Here is a 20,847-nt window from a genome sequence, read left to right on the forward strand (position 1 = left end):
ACAACCATACTGATTTTTTGCACACTTAGAAGCCAAACAGATTTTATATACGACAAATAAACAATTTTGGAAATTGTTCAGAGTGAAGTTTTTTGTTTAGCAGAGAGTGATCTGAAAGCTTCAGGCTCTATAATTATTTGGCTGATTAAAACTCTTGCTCTTTGGCAGGTAGGATCTATCGATTGATCCATCAATCCATCCATCCATCCATCCTTCCATCCATCCATCCAACCATCCAACCATCCATCCATCCATCCATCCATCTATCTATCTATCAATCTATCTACTTACCTATCTATCTGTCTCTCTAATGATTCTAGAGAGCCATAATTTATACACAGTAAAATGCAGATCTTGGTTTCCTTTTAAAGATCAGAAAGCTGAGAACCTGATTACCTGCCCAAATTACAACTTTAGTTACCAGAACTTGGGTCTCCTGCATTTACACAAAACTCTATTTTAGGTGGAAATTCTTTAAATGTGGGAGAAAGTCACATTATAGAACATGTAAGAGATTACAATGCTAAAATAGTTTCATATTGACAAACTAAAAGACAATATATATTAACTGAAAACTTTATTCATAACAATTAGGACAGTGTTCTGCTCCCTGGAAAAAAAGCTGTATTAGAAAACGTCTTTAAAATTGTCAAAAACTAGGGGCTGGTCCAGTGGCGTAGTGGTTAAGTTTGCTTGCTCCACTTCTGTGTCCCAGGGTTCACAGGTTTGGTCCCGGGCCCAGACCTAGCACCGCTCATGAAGCCACACTGTGGTGGCATCCCACGTAAAATAGAGGAAGATTGGCACAGATGTTAGCTCAGGGCCAATCTTCCTCACACACACACAAAAAGAAAAATAATTGTCAAAAACTAAAATTCTCAAACTGTAAAGGCTATCTAAATGTTATCTTAATAGCAAATTGGATTATTTTAATGGGCCAGCTCTTCACATCATTTTTAGAACAAGTTATTACATGCTATTTAATATTTAAAATAAAATACCATATTTTGTAGAAAGTAGAAAAATAATTTGAGAAAATTATCTTTTAAAAATTCATATTTGGTCACAAAGGGACAACTAGTGAAATAACTTGCTTAACTCAGTAGTTTGAACATAATGGTAATGAAGGCATGGTTGTAGGTCTGATTTCTATTTAGGTAAGGCTGTTTCCTTTTATTTAACTCCATAGAATGATATTGCTCCCCCTCTGTTTTGCATATTCATACAGTTGATTGTTGAATCTAAATGGATAGGTTATAGTTGTAGTTTTGTCACTAATTAATTGTGTGACCTTTGGAAAATCAAAATCTCTCTAAATCTGAGGAAATGAATTAACAACACAAATTGCAAAATTGAGCACCTTTCCTGCCCTTGTGGAGGAAGGAAGGCAGACGTGAATCAAATACTGCCATCACAGAAAGAAATACAGCAATAAAAACCAGAAGCGCTGTGAAGGAATAGCACGGGGTGCCGAGAGAAGGGAACAGAGAACCTCAGTTAGGCTGAGAGTGGTGTCACGCTGGCTTGTGAAGGCTGAAGTCAAGCACAGTAGGTGTTGGAAGGAGGCATAAAGAGGGAACAACACAGAGGAAAGTCCTGGGCTGGAAGGACCACGGTGTCCTTGTGGAACCAAAAAAACACCCGTAGGGCTGGAGCAAGGGGGACAAGACCCTTACAAGGGGTCCCGAAGTCTCTTCCCTATTTAGAATGTCTATTACAAGCTGTTTTTCCAAGTTTGCCTTTTATGCTTTTGGATTTTAGTTGTTGTTGTTTGAATAGAACTTATAATTAAGGACTTAAAACATATTTACCTAATTTTTTTTAGTCCAATGATCTATCTATGTACAGGCGGTCCTCACTCTGCTTATCTCTGAATTTTAATTACCGATGTTTAGCTAAATAATCAAATTTCAATTACCATAATATATTACCTAGGAGGAATTTCATAAAGTCCACACTTTGCTGCTAGTTTTTCAGTCCACAAATCACCATGCAAACAGCACATGCGCATCACGATCGGTCACATCACTTCTGTCAAAGTCTGTCAGTGATTGGTCACTGTGTGTCTGTTATGCACTTCACACACAGAGAGCACATGTGTAGTTGCATTGTCTCCCAGTGATAAACCCGTGTGGCGTTTTACAAAAATGGATAATCAAAAGGGGTAAGTGGTTAAAAAGATGAAAGTGCAGCAAAGAATTGAAGAGTGATAACACTGGAAGTGAAATTAAAATGAAAGGTATTGGAATTATAGGAGAAAGAGCTGACTGCAGGGCTGCTGACACTCTTCCACTTGAGAGACTCTAGATATGGCGCCGGAGTATGGAGCTAGAGGAACTTAGCAGAAGCAAACATATTGACATAAATCAGGAAAGTGGTTGTGATGTGATGAAAACGGATGGAGCTGTCCCAGCAGAAATGACACTGCCAAAGAACTAGACACTGAAGAACTCTCGGAGATAGTTCACAATGCTGATGAACTCTCGAAACTGATCCGACCTTAGAAGGAGTAGGACAACTCACCAAGGCGTAAAAGAGACGCTCGCTCCATGTCAGAAGTTACACGAGAAGAAGGCAAGCACGTTTCAAACTACTTTAGGTAAGTCTTTTTTACGAAGAAATAAAACACAATTCTCAATATTTTTACTGTTTTAAATTACAGTGTACTAAATAAGTATTAGGTGTATTGCATTTCCCTATATATTTATAACTGACAGTAAGAGAGTTTTTTATATTTTGATGAATTTTTTTTTTTTGAGGAAGATTACCCCTGAGCTAACTACTGCCAGTCCTCCTCTTTTTTGCTGAGGAAGACTGGCCCTGAGCTAACATCCATGCCCATCTTCCTCTACTTTATATGTGGGATGCCTACCACAGCATGGCGTGCCAGGCGGTGCCATGTCCACACCCGGGATCTGAACTGGCGAACCCCAGGCCGCCGAGAAGCAGAACGTGAGAACTTAAGTGCTGCGCCACAGGGCCAGCCCCTTGGTGAATATTTTTAAAGGTCATAGAGAATCCAGCTTTTTCCCACTGATTATTAATATCACTTTGCATGGTTTCCTTTTATTGTCCTATACTACCATGCAAAGTAAGAACTATTTGTAATTTTTACTGAATCTAACCAATACAGCATTTTCAATGTGTCATATGAAAACAGACATATATTAGAAGGTTGGAGTCATTTTTCTGAGTTTACAAAACTTTCAGTGTTGAAGATTTCTAAGTCAACAAGATACCTGGAACATAATATTGGTTAATTAAATCTTGAGAATATTATCCAAGTATCAGAAACCAAATCTTAGGCTTAAGCACCTCCAATGCCCTAAAAGTCCCAAGACGTAACTATACTTCAGTAAGTCCAATGAAAAGAGGAAAATGTGTCTATATTCTATTTTGGGGGGCTTAGTAAAGTACTTTTTAAATTTTTACTATAAAACATTATTTTAAACATACCGATCAAGAATATGTGTGAATAAGATATACAAAATAGTTAAAAGATAATTTTACTCAAAGGGAAACAAGGATGTAAGCTTTACGTACCGATTGTAGAAATCATCTCTGTAGTAATCATAGTCAAAGACGTAGCCACTAGGGAGGGAAACAAAAAATTAGTTGACATTTGTTTCAGCCACATTAATTTTGGTATTTATCTATGATATTACAGCAAGAAATTTGTTACTTTTTAAACATTTATTTTTCAATGCAATTATGTATCCTAAGCGTTTTTACAAGATAATGTCCAATTGGATACAGTGCTATGTCAAACGACTATGGTACGTCTGACAATGCAGAGGCTGATAACGGTTCGTGTGGTTTGGAGTGGAAGATGAGAGCAGGTGGCAAAATACATTTTTTAATACTTTCAAAAGAAGTAATTAAATATGAATTAAGACCATTTTTTCCAGACAAGATATAATATAGTTATCTCTTCTTCTGAAGGTATATACAGTGAGGCTAAACAATGAGCAAGAGGTATAGAAATAACACCAATGGGAAGCTTTAATGACCCACTCACTATCAGAATGGTAAATAGAAATGTGGCTTGCTCAGAAATTCAGCATTTCTTTTTCATTCTAAAAACTTATGATTCAATACTCCACATAGAGAAAAAAAATACTTTGGCTGAATCTTACCAACAATAATTTCATATTTTAGGGTGTTTAAAAAGGAATTAATAAGTGCTTTTCAGTGATGAGATTATTATGACTAAGCTTCTTAAAGGAATACACAATAAAAGTTGACCCCCCCCATTTGTATAATTGTTGGAGTTTACACAGCATTTTATATGCATTATTTCCTCTTAATTTTAGTTCTCAAAACAACTCTGTTGGATACTGTACCTGGAAGAAACTAAGGCGCAAAGGACCTAAGTGTCTTGCTCAGATTTTTATCGCTAGTAAGTGACAGAGCTGAGGCTGGAGAAAACCTGAATCAACGTCTGGAGCTGTTTTCACGACACTGTGCAACCCTCCCCAACCGGGAAGAAACTTCATCTCATGATGCATGGGGTAACCATACTACAAGGGAGTAATTATTTTTAATGTTTATGCATTTATTTTTTTATTGTCATAAAATATATATAACATAAATTTTCCCATTCTAGCCATTTTTATGTATACAATTCAGTGGCATTAAGTACACTCACAGTGTTGTGCAAATATCACCACTATCCATTTCCAAAACTTTTCATCATCCCAAATAGAAATTCTGTACCCATTAAACAGGGTAACTCCCCATTCCCCCTGTCCCCAGCCCCAGTAACCTTCATTCTACTTTCTGTCTTTATGAATTTTCTTATTCTAGACACTTCATATAAGTGGAATCATACAATATTTGTCCTTTTTAATCTGGCCTATTTAAGTTATAATGTTTTCAAGGTTTATCCTTGTAGCACATATCAGAATTTCATTCCTTTTTATGATAGAATAATGTAATATTGTGTGTATATGTATATTCTTCTGTTTATCTCTCCATCTGCTGATAGACATTTGAGTTGTTGCCACCACTTGGCTGTTGTGAATAATGCCACTATGAACATTGGTGTGCAAGCATTTGTTAGAGTCTCAGCTTTCATTTCTTTGGGGTATATACCTAAAAGTGGAATCGCTAGATCATATGGTAATTCTATGTTTAACTTTTTGAGGAACCACCATGCAACAGACAAGTAATCTCATATTCCCCAAATGATCAATGTAACAGTCCTTTAGTTTGTAACTATTCTTATGTTAGGAAATTGCAAAACATATTCAGAAGGACTTGTTATTCCTTCTGAGAATTCAGGGATTAATGCGTTTATATCTCCTCCCACTTGTTACCCACCTAAGGGAAAAGCCTGCTGTAGCATACCCAGCCCATCAGACACGGTTAGTTCTGCCTCCAACACTGTCTAGTGGGACACACTGAGCTTAAACTCAAGTTATGAAATGCAAAGAGGAGACCTAATCCATGTGAATATCTGGATGGAAGAACGAGACTGGTCTGGCCAGAGCAATGCTGCTGTACCCACCCGTGCAGACCAAGGAGGACGATGAGACCATTGCCTGAAGAGTGAGAGCAAAAATAGCCAGTTTTGCCTGATAGTCATGGACTGTTAGAGAAGTACTGTTTTATGCTCTAGTTTATATTGCTGATGTAGACACAACTATGATGTTGCATTGAGGGATTTTAAAGACAACCTATTGGCTACCACCGAACCAGAGGGTATAAATTTCACTTCCAAACCTTCCTGATACAGAAGTGCATGTACCTCTTTCCTTGTGAGTCCCTTAGTTCTGCTGAGGATGAGGGATATGATGACACCTGATCCAAACCCTTTTGTTTGGAAGTCTTGAGTTTAAAGTTATGCTACTTTTACTCACATTTGTCATGGGTGATCATCATTCTATCTTATGTTTGATTATTAATTTTTTAAGAATATGTTGGTAGATCCTCAGACTTATTCATTTTCTAAGTGAAAGTTTGTATGGTCTGACCAATATTTCCCCCGTTTCCTCCACCCCCCAGCCACCAGCAGCCACCAGTCTACTCTCTGTCTCTATAACTTTGGCTTTTTCATAATCTACAGATAAGTGATATCACACAGTACTTGTCTTTCTCTGTCTGACTTATTTCACTTAGCACAATCCTTCAAGGTCCATCCAGGTTATCACAAATGGCAGGATTTCCTTCTTTCTTATGACTGAATAATATTCTGTTGTACACACACACACACACACACACATATAAACACCACATCTTCTTTATGCATTCACCTGTTGATGGACGGTTAAGCAAGGATAGTTATGTGATGTGAGTGAGACATTAGCTAATGCTAAGGTGATAGTCATTTTGCAATATTTAAATGTATTAAATTAACATCTCGTACACCTTAAATTTGCACAATGAGTTGTGAGCATGCTGACGGTGATAAAGCCATCAAAAAAAGTGAGATCTTCTTTAGGCATGAGTGTAGAGTGAGAGTATGGAGGCTGGTCTTGTGGACTCTGGAATTTAGAGGTCGAGAGAGGAGGAAGAGATGGCAAAACAGGTAGGTAGATGTGGACAGGAGATAGAGCTCGCAACCAGATAGCTCAGGGAGTGGGCCCCAGCTTGCCACCGACTTAACAAGATATTTGTACTGGTTTGCTGTAGCTGCCATAACAAAACCACAGCAGACTGGTTGGCTTAAACAACAGCAATTTATTTCCTCCCAATTCTGGAGGCCAGAAGTCCAAGATCAAGGTGTCAATAGGTTTGGTTTCTTCTGAGGCCACTTTCTCACCTGGCAGGTGACTGCTTTCTTGGTTCTCTCTCTGTCTGTGTTGTCTGTGTCCTAATCTCGTCTTCTCACAAGGACACCAGTCATATTGGATATACTGGATAAAGGCCCACCCTAATGACCTCATTTTAACTTAATTACTTCTTTAAAGGCCCTGTCTCCAAATGCAGTCACATTCTCTAGCGTTTAGGGCTCCAACAGATGAATTTCAGGCACACAAGCAGCCTGACAGCATTGGACGATCCATTTAATCTTTCCAAACCTCATCTGCCAAATGGGATGGTACAGTTTCTAGCACACTGTATTCACTCAGTGAATGTTTTTTATCAGCTTTCACACAGCTGAAATTTAAACACGGATTGATCTGATTTTTGCTCTGTGTCGTGTTTCTTCAGACACTTGTTAATTTAAACAAGCTTAATAATCTCAACACTTTAGTATATATGATTTTATTTTTCCTCAGTGTTAAAGAGAGCATTTTAAAGGTTTAAGAACAAGATGACGAGAACATTTAAAGATGTATAAATGCATCTTAATTTTTATATATGTCTTCTCTCCCTTTGTAAACTTTCTGAATGCCAAGCATCCTGTAGATATTTGTTTCCCAGTTTCATTCTCCTGGCAGTGTCTAGCAATCAGAAATTTAATAACAACAATAATAATGGTAATAATAAAATAATATTGAGAAGTTACTGATTCTAACAGATAAAACTGAGCATTTACTAAGTGTCAGACATGGTGTTAGACATTTTAAGTGCATTAAATAGCTATTGTTTGATGGGACAATAACTTTCATACAATGAAAATTCTCAGTATTTTCAGATGTAACTAAATAAACAGAGAGAGGATGTGTGGCTAAACTGTTTTATAATCTTTTTTATGAGTCTTTTCTTTATATTATGACCTCAGACAGCGAAGTTTAATTACAAGAAGAAAATATGACACACGGACCAATGAATAAATGTGTTATTAATGTGGATGACAGTGATGTGTCATACTTTTAGGAAATACTTTAATAATTTAACAGCCTTCTAGAAATTTAAATATGCATGAGAAAAAAGAAAAGAATTCATTTTTGCTTTCCTCAGTTGCTACTTAAATTATCTTGTCCAATATGCTTATTTTTTTGTTCAATCTTGATGCTAAGACATATTTACAAGAACAAGTTATAGCTAAAAATCCTGAATGGTTTGATCTGCAAGGCCCACTGTCTGCCATCACGACCTCAATTTTACCTCTCCAGTTAAGGATGAAATGAAATGCACAACCAGACCTGTCCTGGTAATCACAACAAGTCTGCTTTTGTCTTAACGGTTTGGGCTTTTAGCAGAAATGTCGTGGATGTAGTAGGGTAGGGAAAATCAAGCTGGATTTTCAAGGAAGAGGAAGAGATTCTAAGAGATGAAAAGAGATCACCACAGGGCAAGTCTGACCCGTGTCGGCTATGCTTTCCTCAGTGTTCCCACTGCCTCCTCAATTCTTTATTTTTCTCTACCAGATTCTCTCTCCATCATAAAAATCCTTCTTTTTCTTTCTGTGTGAGCCTCTATTTGAAATTAGCTGCCAAAAATGGCATTTCCAGGAGTCATAGTCAGGTTTATTAGGTATTCTGTGTATCCTAGAATTTTATTGCCAGCAAAAACTTATCTTTTAAGTTACAAAGGATTTCCTTTCCCCTCGTAAACTAAGTGTGGTGCCGTTATGCTCACGGGCTAATCTGTTTTGCCTTTTAAGGGAGGAACCTTTGCAACTTTCATTGCATATGACATTCTGGTTCTTAGGCCATTGAAAACAAAATGGTAATAAATTAGAGGTTAAGGGCATTGTCCAGGAGGAAATTAAGTCCAGTAAATGTTAACGTTTTTGTCATTTGGGGCCACGGTCAGTGGCAAGGGGCAGGTACTCAATTTTCTACAAAAGTGAAACAATAGCTTTGAATATTCAACACAAATAAATACTTTCTATTCTAATTTTCAAATCTGCCACACTTTTACAACTTTTATTCTACTTTTCAATGTACCTTTATTTTACTGGCTCAGATCCCTTCAAAATTTTTTTGGAAATCAGAATTGGTAAAGTAATTGTTTAGAGTTGCACACTCACTCTCTTTCTTTATTACTGAGGATTAAATGGGACAAAATAACTTCCCTGGAATTTCATTTAAATTTTTTCATTTATAGCAGAAGAAATCACAACTCACTGGGTTTTGCAATCTATGCGATCAATTTTATCTAATCCCTTTGAATTCATAAAACCAGTTTCACATGCGTAGACTGATACACAATAGTATTTCTTTTTATTTTCCATCACAGAACTTCATTAAAGTACAGTCCAAAGAATATTAATAAACTCTGTAGCGCAAAGAGGGAATATCTTAACAATTTCTTAACAGACGTCCTGCCTGTAATAACTACTACTAGAGCCTTCTCAATTACTATATCTGGCCCCCTAAATTAAATTGAATAATCAATTATTGAGCACTTTTTGTAAGTCATCTACAATACTGGGAGTTGTGGAATGTAATATCAGCAGAACATGGCTTCTAACCTTAAGGAATGTCAGTCTAAATACAAGGGATTAAATGGGGCCGGCCCAGGGGCCTAGTGGGTAAGTTCGACGTGTTCTACTTCAGCGGCCCAGGTTCAGTTCCCAGGTGCGGACCTACACCACTCATTGGTGGCCATGCTGTGGTGGTGACCCACATACAAAATAGAGGAAGATTGGCACAGGTGTTAGCCCAGGGTGAATCTTCCTCAGCAAAAGAAAAGAAAAGAAAATTACAAAGGATTAGACAAATATACATATGGCTATAATTCAAGGCAGAATTCAAAAAGTGCTAAACTAGAAATAAAAACTGCCATGAGAGCTCATAGGCAGAAGAAACAGGATGTGGTTTGTGGGACCCAGGGATCAAACAAGGTTTCATGAAGAGATGGCATTTGAGCTGGTCCTTGTAAAAGGATAGGGATTTGACAACAGAATGTCCCAAAGGGGGCCTTCTAGGTGGTAAAGCATTGCAGGTAGGTAGAAAATCGCGGGACAAGGATGGAGAACAGGCCTCATGAAGTTCATTCTCTCCCTTCAGCACAGCTATTGTTCAGAATACCCAGGGAGGTTACAATGTAGGCTAACTGACTGAATTTCCAGAGCATACTTCTCCACAGTTAAGGCTGCCAGCAAAATCAGAAGTGTCCTCAGAGGTACCTACAGGATCCTGTTTCTAACTTGTCATAAAATTTGGTGTAGATCCCCAACTGGAAGCGTTTATACAGTTGAACAGATTCATAAACTTTGCCAAGAGAGTATGTGGACCAAAATCTGTCCAGAATACACACAAATCTATAAATCTACTTTGGACTGTGTGTGTGTGTGTATGTATGTATAGGTGCCTCTGTGTGTGTGTGTGTGTAGTCGATACACATACACACATACATTCAAAATTCAAAAACAGTGAAATAAACTATTTAGTCTAAATTTCACTAAAAAAAATACTCAGTTTACTAACAAGGACCTTTGGGATGGGGGAAGAGGCTAGCAGGAACCTAAAGGATTATGGCACATTCATAGAGTTCCTGGCTGATTGTGGATCAGGACCTGGCAGCTCAGGAAGATAACATGATGACAAAGTTCAAAAGATGAAAATAAGCCAGCCAGCCATTTAAGAGTTCCGGTCTCTTATTTGCTGTGAGTCAAGCTTCCTGTCTCACACATTTAAAAGATGATTACTTTAATTCAAGGATGTGTGAAGAGTGAATTCTGGGAACAAGAGAGAAAGAAGAGAAGAAAAAAGACAACTGTTTTTCTCTTTTATGGCTGACACGAGGATTCTGATTTTGGAAGTATCACCTTGAACGGGGTATGCTTGTTACCCTCTGTGTGCTATGCTCTGTTAGGAAGGATATTTACACACGGAATTCCAAAATTGTGTTTAGTTTTCACTTCTGTCTTCTGGTCTAGAATGAATGAAAAAAAAATATGATTCTCTTCAATTCATGATCAGTGGATAAAGCTACAATGAGAATGAAAGTTTATTTTTCACAAACAGCATGACACCCCTGGTAAGAGAACTATAGGTATGAATGCAGGAGAAACAAATATCTGGCCACTTCAAAGACTTGCCTAGAGATCTATGGCCTTGCCTGGACCAGCGAAATGGTCTCCATGCTCGTATTCCTGGTGGCAAGTATTTCCACACTTCCTACTCATTATGTATGCTGCTAGTGACCTGAAAGCATTCTTTTTACAAAAGAGCAAAAATACAAACAAGGATAAACTCTTCAATTACTCCTCAGAGCCTACAAGGTAATGTTCAGACTCTTCGATATTCAGGACTCTCCAAAATGCAGCTCCTTTTTCCAACATTCTTTAACAACTAGTTCAAATACTCTTTTCATTATTCACCATCTCCCAGCGCCTACTCTCCTTGACGCACAAAGTTCCTTGCTCTCAGAGAGAGACATTCTTACATTTATAAACAGTCTTTCGCAAGAGCGCAGCCGGTTGCTCAACAGAAAGTTTCCTGTCACGAGGCTTTGCTCCAGCTCTCCTTCTGTCAACATATATTGTATATTCTCTCTGTCGAACATGCCTCCATTCTTTAAGGCCTAACTCAAGCCCCATATCTTCCTCATTATAAAGTTTCCTGAGTTAGACTAAATTCCATTTATTGTTCTATTCTTTCATTACAGGCTTTTTGTATTGACATTTGACTGATACTTGTCAGCTCTCTGCTTTTCCTGTCACTTAGCTAATCTAGATAGATTTATCTCTGTTAGCTTTTCTCTTCACAAACCAATCTCTCTATTCCATTAATCATCCCCGTCTTCCTTCTCTGAACTTAATGTAATTTATCTGAGTTTCTTGACACGGAGGTTTTCAGAGTAAAATATTCCAGGAGGACTCATGTCAAAACCTTGCAGTGTAACATCTGTCTCTTTGTTTTAACTGAATTTAGTCATAAATGGCGGGTCTCACTCATTCTTATAGCTTCTTGCGCAGACAGAATTCTGTCTGAACACATTATTTCCTAACCGGCCTTTCATGAACCTATCTGTGTAGACTGTGAGCTCTGAAACTGAAGGTGTTTGTAGTCATTCAGTAGATAGTTTTGGAATTGAACGTTACATGCCTGTAGAACTTTATAATATATATTATTATTACTTTTTGTAGGAAAAGTCTGTATCAGAATTTTTCAGACATTTATAGACATTTTTATATAGACAGAGGGTCTATATTAGAATTTCCAACCACCTGAATATCAATATTACAACGTTTACACCATTACAATTGCTATGTTGGGTTACACTTTTCTGCCAATAAATATCAACTTATTGCCTCTCGGCTCTAAATCCACCTTTTTTTGCTCTTGCTTTGTGCTGATGGAGTTGGATCCTATAAGTGTTGCCCCTTGGCCAGCTGGCGCCATGTGGGGTTTGTCAGGAGAGGGTGCTGGAGGAAACAGCAAGGCACAGAAGGGGAAGGGACTGCCTTTTCCAGGTTCCCATGCACTTCTTGTTCCTCGGGCACCACTGTCAGCAGCATATGAGAGACCTAGCGAGGCTCACTGGCACCCCAGTAGGAGGGTGCCTACTCGTTATCCCTGGTCCACCAACACCCCAAGAAACTCCTCTGCCATGCAGTAGGTGGCAGCCACAGCCTCTCCAGTGGAAAGTGAGTCTTGGCCTTGGAGGAGAGGCTCTTCCAGGTTTGTTCCTTCCTTGATGCTCTCCCTCAGCCACAGAGAGTAGCTGGCCCCTACATTTTCTATTCTGACATTCTTTTCCAGTCTCTTTTACCCTTCTTCAGTAGTTAACTATATTTTACTAGTTAATTGCTCATATTAAATTTTCCCTGTTAAAATGACTGGTGTGGTTTCCACCTCCTGTCTCTTGACTGGACCTTGCCTGATACAACCCAGTTTAGGCTATTCTTCTATTCTACATGTTTGAGAATGACCATATGTGATGTATGAAAGGGAATGGGTTGTCTATTTATAAATAAACCTTTTCTAAATCTTGTGCAGTTGATATTATTATTATTGTTGTTGAACTTATTGGATTATACTGATTTTTCTAAAGCTTTCCTTCAAGGGTAAATATATCAACTTCTCACATTCTTCATTGTAGAGACTAGCTTATAGAAATGTTTGAGGGTGATGTCAAAAGGAATAATAATAATGTTAACAGTTAACATTTATTGAACGCTTAGCATTTATCAGTCACTGTTCTATATGTTTATATATATATCAGATTATTAAACTGATTTTTCTAAAGCTTTCCTTCAAGGGTAAATATATCAACTTCTCACATTCTTCATTGTAGAGACTAGCTTATAGAAATGTTTGAGGGTGATGTCAAAAGGAATAATAATAATGTTAACAGTTACCATTTATTGAATGCTTAGCATTTATCAGTCACTGTTCTATATGTTTATATATATCAGATTATTAAACTGTCTTAAAAATCCTATGAGATATACCTGATTTTATAAATGAGAGAACCAAGGCATCAATATGACCAATTAAAGTCCAGAGCATAAACCACATCATCTATGGCTCACCAGATATTGGTGTAAGAAATATTTGGCTTTTTCTGTCAACTGCAAGCTCAGTACAAGCCCTGAGTGTGATACCCCTAGCATAAAGCTAATGAAATCTTAGTAGGCATTAAATGAAATGTAGTGTCTTTAAAAAAGGAAATAATAATCCCATTGGACTTTCACTTTTGAGACATCCCTGGAAATGTTTAGTTTAGAGTATTTCAGTGAAGTTTCAGAAGGATTTTAGCCAACTGGATTGCATACAGATGAAAGAAATTAGAACGGCAATTAGTCTCAAAACAATGACCCTATGTGAAAACGGTTGAATTAAATAAGGATGTTTGGTCTAGAGAAGAAAGCCTTTGGGAAGGAAGGCAGCTAACTGCTTAAATATTTGAAAGGTTGTCTGGTGGGAGAGGCATTGAATTTATTCATTGTGGTTCCAGAAGGCAGAACAAGTATTAAAGAGTAGTAATTACAAGGAAGAACGTTACTGCTAAATATAACAAAAAAACAGAATAATGAGTTCCAAATAGATTGAGCTTCTAGTAGTTTGGGAAGGAGAATAGAATCATAAAAAGGAAAATACCGTGACAACACATTGTGTGTTCTGGTACAACACAGTGTAACGGACTCGTATGCCTCAAGAAAACCTTTTGTTAGGGATTTTGTAGAGAAGAGAATTAATGCATTACATATTCCTGGGGTTTCTTCCAAGCTGAAGTTTAACGATTTTATTAAAATCAAAGTACACTGCTGAAATGCAACATTCAGCTAATCACACACAGGTTTGGGGGAAGGTGGTGACCCGAATCTGGATCCCTTTCCATTTAGGACCAGTTCCAGTCTCATTGCCTCTCCTCAATCAAGCTGAAGCAGGATTAAAGAAGGAATCAAAATTGAACTTTCACATTACCTAGAAAGAAACAAAAAGAATGCTTCTTCCAAAACCAACAAACACAGTAAGAACTTGACTCAGAAAAATTTCTAGCTTTAGGTGTGTTCGTTGCTCAAGACGAAAGATGAAAAAGAAAAGAACTCAGTCTTAATCTCACTGGAAAAAAAGCAACACAATCATGCAAAGCAAACCAGAGAGAGGACATTAATATCAGGCTCAGGTCTGGGAATCAATGAACGTAACCTGGCACAAAAGCAAACGAAAGCAGAAAAAATATGATTTTCATCAGTAGACGCTACAGAGGCATTTGATAAAACTTAAGAGGCATTGCTTGTAACATATTCCATGTAAAATAGTAAGAATATAATATAAAATAGTAAAACCATTTAAATTAAAATTGGGAGGATAGCTTTTATGACCATTATGCAAAAACGTCTTGAATATTTTAACAAATCTTTATGTACTAAACTTTGTCTTCCATTACACACATACACTTAGTTTTTTAAATTTCCCATTTTCCCAAAATGACTAGTTACTCATATATGTCCTCTATATTCTTTTGATTACAAACTCATATTGCACTGAGCACATATTACCTAAGATGAGTGTTTCCTACAAATATTATAGAAGCAAAAGTGGCAATGTTGAATAATTCCTCCACTCCTATTGACTTTCTTTGGCATTCTTTGTCGATTCTAACCTTCATGTATAAACATAGCTTATTGTTCTGGTTTCCATTTTATTCCCACTGATTAAGATGCCAGTTCTTATCTCTAAATTACTTGTTACTGGAAGAGATAGTCTTCCACCATCATTTTTCTACCACAGTCATTCTCAACAAATCACTTTGTCCTCTTCATGAAGCTCTGAGTTGAAGAATATGACTGAATAATTGTTAACCATATTTTTATAAATTGAGTTGACCCTTACGATGCTAGTGTGCAGGGTGGACAACACCAGTTAGCAGCTACCTTTATAGAATTCTGTCTGGGTTTCGTACATGGTACTACATATTTCCAGTTGATGTCTTTCTGTTACCTCCATAAATGAAAAATGACACAGCTGAACACAGAATTCTTGTGTTACAATCCTTTCCCTCAAAAATATCTCAATTATTGTCTTCACTGTAGTTAGAATTACAGAGAAAACTGAGTCAAAGTTTATATTTTCTCTTAAACTTAGCTTTTTGAACAATTTTTGACATTGATACCTATAGGTTTCTTTACATTTCTAATTTTAAAAACTTCATTTTTTAAAAAAATCAATGAATTATATTTTGCCCTTCATTATTGTCTCTTCAATGTTCTATAAAGTTGTTCTTTCTGGGAATACCTATTATTTACAGATTAAACTCAATCGACGTTCATCCATTTCTTTTTGCCACTTTTCACTATTTTACTCAGGGAATATTCATCAAGGTTTTTCCTAATATCACTTATTGTTTTTTTCCCCCATAGTATCAAATCTGCTATTTACTCCTTCAACTGAGGCAATGTATTGAAGCTGAAGTTTTGTTAGAGTCCACTGATATTTTCTAGATTAATCTCTTCTAATTATAACCTATTAATGTTTCCTACAAGTACTTTCCTTCTGATCATTACTGAGCTAAAGAAACAGACAATTTCTATAATATTCTTCAGTTTCTAGAATTAAATCTTTTTTTATTAAGATATAGTTGACACATAACATTATATTATTTTTAGGTGTACAATATAACGATTTAATATATGTATATATTGTGAAATGATTACCAGAATAAGTTTAAACATCCATCACCACACATAATTACAATTTTTTTCTTGTGATGAGGACTTTCAAGATTTACTCTCAGTAACTTTCAAACATACAATACATTATTGTTAACTATAGTCACGACGCTGTACATTACATCCCCAGGACTTATTAATCTCATAACTGGAAATTTGTACCTTTTGGCCACCTATTCATTCTGAATAGAATTAAATCTTATTCAGAGAGAGGAGTTATTTCTGAACTCTCAGAATATTGCTTTGTTTACTTGTACTGAAGAGTTTTTCATTAGCTTCCATAGTTTTTTTCTCATTAATTCTCTTAAGTCAATATTCAGTGTTTACTTCGTTATGACTACATAGATATTATTTATAGTTGAGCAATATATTGTGCAATGATTATATTTCCTTCTTGTACAAATTGTTGTTTACTTGGTGTTTATAACGGCTTAATTTTTTCATTCTTTCTGGAGTTCTCCAGGCACCCAGCCTGGTTCTCTGGGTTTGCTACAAAGCTACCATTCTGAGACTTCTCCTCATCAGCCACCTAGGGATCTGCCTCCTTTTTTGCATTAGACCCTTTCTTTTCGTGGTTCATTCAATGATTTTGGTGAAACAAGCTTCAGCAGATTTCTTCAAAAGGGTTTGTTAATCCTTAGATTTCCGAAAATACAGTTGATTCTCATTATTCACGAATTCCGTATTTAGGAATTTGCAGTTTATTTGTAACCCCCAAATAAGTCCTCTCAGGATTTATTTCATGGTCATTCACAGACATGCACAGAGTGGCAGAAAATTGAGTCACCAGAGCAGGACCTTGCCAACTGCGACTGAACAAGGCGATGCCCTGCCTTCTTGTTTCAGGTCTCATGCTGTAAACAAGCGTACTTTTCATGGTCTATTTAGTGCCATGTTTTTTGCACTTTTGCACCTTTTCTTGGTGACTTTGCTGTTTGAAATGGCCCCCAGACAAAGTGCCGCAGTGCTGTCTCGTGTTCCTAAGCACAAGAAGGCTGCGACGCGCCTTAGGGAGAAAATATGTGTGTTGGGTGAGCTTCCTTCAGGTGTGAGTTTTAGTGCTGCTGGCTATGAGGTCAATGTCAATGAATCAACAACATATAGGAAATAAGCTGTCTTTAACCAGAAACACACATAAAGCAAGGTTATATATTGATCGGTTAACAAAAACGAGACCAGAGGCTCACAAGAACCTGGCCCTAGATTTCCTCTACGCGCAACGGCTCAGTATTTGCTAAGACAGCGCTTGCAGGGTCTTTGCAGAATATAACTACTGCAAACAACAGGAGTCGACTGTATCTTTTCCTATCTTCATGCTTGATTGATAGTCTGGTGGAATCGACAGTCTGGATCTTCAGGTTGGATACCATTTTCTTTCAGAATTTGGAAGGCAGTATTTCAATGTTTGTAGTTTTCTAAAGTTGAGACATGTGATGTCATTCTGATTCTTGGTCTTTGTATGTGGTTTTTATTCCTCTACTTGAAGTTTTAAGGTCTTCTTCTTATCTAGAGCAGTGCATCTACCTCAGTTTGGGTCACCCTTCATTCACTGTGCTGAGCACCTTTCTACTTGAAAACTCATATCTTTCAGTTTTAGAATGTTTTCTTGTATTACTTATTTAATAATGTCCTCGGTTTTCTCTTCATGAAACAACTCTTACTAGCTATTGTACTCGTGGAGTAAGTTTCTAATTATTTTTAAATCTTTCTGTACTGTTTTCCATCTCTTTCTCTTTTTGATCTTTTAAGTTCATATTCCAAACTCTTACTGAATTTTTCATTTTTGCTATCACGTTTTTAATTCCTAAGAAACTTTTTCCTGTTCACCATGTATAATTTTTAATAGTATATTTTTAATATAGATAGGACATATTTTCTTAAATCTAGTGTCATCATTATAGGTTTTTAGGGGTTTTTTTTGGTTTAGTTTTATACTCTCTATATATCCTCTATTTCTGTGGAGTTCTGATTTTCTCTGGGGTTTCTCTGTTTCATGTTAAAGAGTATTTTCTCAGATATCTGGTGATGCTTCACTGGTTGGTCATAATTCAGAGCAAGACACCAAAAATGTGACTGGAAGCTGTGTGAGAGTGTGTGTGTGTGTGTACATGTGCAGAGCTTGTTGACTGGGGGGGTCTCATTGGAGTGTGATGGAGCAGGGTCCTAGGGGTTTATTAGGATTACAAAATGTCAGTATCTCCAGGTCTTCTGGGACAATTTCCTCAGAAAGGATAAACTGCAAAGGCTTAAATAAAGAGAAGTCTCATCCTGATCTAATGTGGAAAAATGATGGCACTTTTGGGTTACCCTAATTTTTCTATAGGCCAGTAAGGTAGTGGCAGAATTCTTTTTCTCAACATTGAAGCTAGAGGACAGGTTGGAGTGTTAGAAATTAATGTGGTTTCTAGCACCTAGCAAACATCTCACATCCACTAACTTTCCTTCTAATGGTGAGCCTATTACAAAGCAAAGTGGGTCACTGAGGACCAGACAAGAGGATTTAAAGTCCTTTTGAAGGCATACATTTTTAAAATGAAGAAAATAAAAGAGAAGCAGTAGAAAGAAGGAAAAGAAAAAAGAGAGGGGAAGAAGTAAGAGAGAGAGAAAGGAAGAGGAGAGGGAAGAGTGGAGAAAAGAAGGAGAGAAGGAGGGAAAGAGGCAGGAGTCAGGGAACAAGAAGAGGAGGGAAAGCGAGAAGAAAGAGGAGGCAGGAGCGGGAAAAGGGAGAGGGAGCTGAAGAAGGGTTGAAACACAGTCAGTCCTGTCTCCCTTGATGTCGTCATTGTTTAACTTTTCAGTTATGTCACTCTGTGTCTCTTCTAAGATACCCTCTGGTGCATGGTGCAGCCAAATGGTCCTACTAGCCATCTTCAGAACAGAAAGCAACCCGGCCTGACTGGGTCCCATCATGCGTTAATAGTCCCACAACTCTGTTTATTACCTGTCTTCCAAGAGTTATCAAGTAATGCCTTATGTGATATTTGCCTATTTTTATCTTCTTTAGCAGATCAGAATTACCAAGCAATGCCTTGTATTACAGACACCAGCTTATTTGTTTTTATCCTTTTCATTCGATGATGATGTCCTTGAAGGCAAAGACACAGCTTTGTCCAAGTCTTCTGAACTTATTGTGGTGAAGGACCAGGCTTTTATTTTTTAAATTTCCAATCTATCACAGGCTGTTAATTTCATAAAATACAAAATCATACTCTTGGAGGTCACAGCAGTATCAAAATGCTATAAGAGTTTATAAATGCTTTCTCTTCCTTTTTGTACTTCACTAGTCACAAACTGGTAAAAAAAAAAAAACAATTCATGGGTGGATTAGCATAATTTTACTGAATCTGATGAGAACAAGGCTGCCTGAGGGAGAGAAGCCCAAGGAGTCCTGGCCTACATACCGATCTATATCATCCTCCAGGAAGCATAGGACGTCCTGACCTGATCCAACCTGATTTCTATCCAAAGTGATAGGACCACTCAATAACCAGACCCCACCTGCACTGATACCATTTTAACGATTTCTTTTCATGATCTTTGTCTTGTAAAGAAATAACTCACACACCTATGCTTTAAAAATTTAACCCTACCCTCAACCCATTGCAGCTTTTACTGCCCAGGGGTCCTGTCCCCATGTTGCAGCTCTTTACTGCCCATGAGTCCTGTCCCCATGCTACTCCATGCTATTCTATGAATAAAAGAGCACTACTGCCAGACCTTGAGAGTCCAGGAAATCTTTCTTTCGACGACTCAGCTCGCTGAGCCCACATCATTTTTTTCTAGTGGTCCGTACAGGGATCTTGCTTCATTGGCTTGTGAGCTTAAGTTCTGGTAAGTGCCCTTTTCTTCCTTGTGCTTTCCTCTTTCTCAAGGATGAATCTAAATTCACTTCTTCATCGGGAACTTTCTCAGACAGCTGTATGAATCCACGTTTGCTGCCCATGGCCACTCTATGGGGCAAATCGTGGCATTTATCATGAAGAGAATCAGTACCTTAAGCCTGAAGGTGATGTAGAATGAATCAATCCATTCCTTCCTAACCCTATCTCTAATATAATATACATTTTACATGGGCGTGGGTCAACCACTTAAGTCATTAGGACGGTTGCCAATCTCCAAGACTCCCATGGCAGTTTTCTTTTCCTAAGGCTGGATTGGTATCCCTCCCTATGGCTCCTGACCACACTCTGAACCACAGGAAAGTCCCAACTAGGACTCTGGTTCAAGGAAAGTACCAAACACTAACCTTTAGTTGCGTGTGGGAACCCCTTCTTAGGAGAATGGCTCCAGGATGCAATTGGGTAGAATGTCCCCCAGATTGGCAGAAAATTCCTTACTGTATTTCTCTATCCTTTTACCTATGGGACCATTCACCAGGCATCTATTACTTCCAGGCAGAATAGGGAAGGTATACGAGGAATGCAATGCAGGGGGATGCCCCCATCACCCGACAGGAGGAACAATGGGTAAGAAGCTGCCCTAGGTTCAGGGGGATTTTCAAGGTAATGGACCCTTTTCTTTCATCTCTCTTGAAGTTATAGTGGCCATTTTGGTCTCCTTTTGAGCTTTGCAGCTGAGAGACAAAGAAATCTTTAAAGTGTCAAAGGCTCCACCTCTGGGAGCCCCCCACTCTGGTTTCCAGGCCTGATCACCCCGGCAACCCCAAGTCGGGTGCCCTCTCTTGGCGGTTGACTCATTGAGTATTTTAGGTGCCTAATGAGTCAGTTATGAGGATAGGAGACCTGTTATTTATTCTGTGGACTGTCCTGCTGGTGTTGTGTGCCCCAGCACGAGAACTGCTGTATGACCCTTATCTTGATAACCCTTGGGGAAAAGGCCATGAGGGTGAGGGCTGCTCTCTTTTCCTTTCTTTGTCTGTTTCATTT

The 20,847-nt window shown here is 37.8% G+C and overlaps 1 protein-coding gene across 23 annotated transcripts in view; it reads right to left on the reverse strand.

Annotated features, from left to right (window-relative positions):
- RALYL (RALY RNA binding protein like) overlaps window positions 1–20,847 on the reverse strand; it is a 654,295-nt gene that overhangs the window by 80,194 nt on the left and 553,254 nt on the right. For all 23 annotated transcript variants that reach the window (XM_070480983.1, XM_070480988.1, XM_070480984.1 and 20 more), the window contains one exon: window positions 3,544–3,591. In XM_070480983.1, coding sequence (XP_070337084.1) covers window positions 3,544–3,591 — 48 coding nt within the window. The remainder of the gene's footprint in view (window positions 1–3,543; window positions 3,592–20,847) is intronic.

This window comes from Equus asinus, chromosome 12 (genome assembly GCF_041296235.1).
Source record: "Equus asinus isolate D_3611 breed Donkey chromosome 12, EquAss-T2T_v2, whole genome shotgun sequence".
NCBI lineage: Eukaryota > Metazoa > Chordata > Mammalia > Perissodactyla > Equidae > Equus > Equus asinus.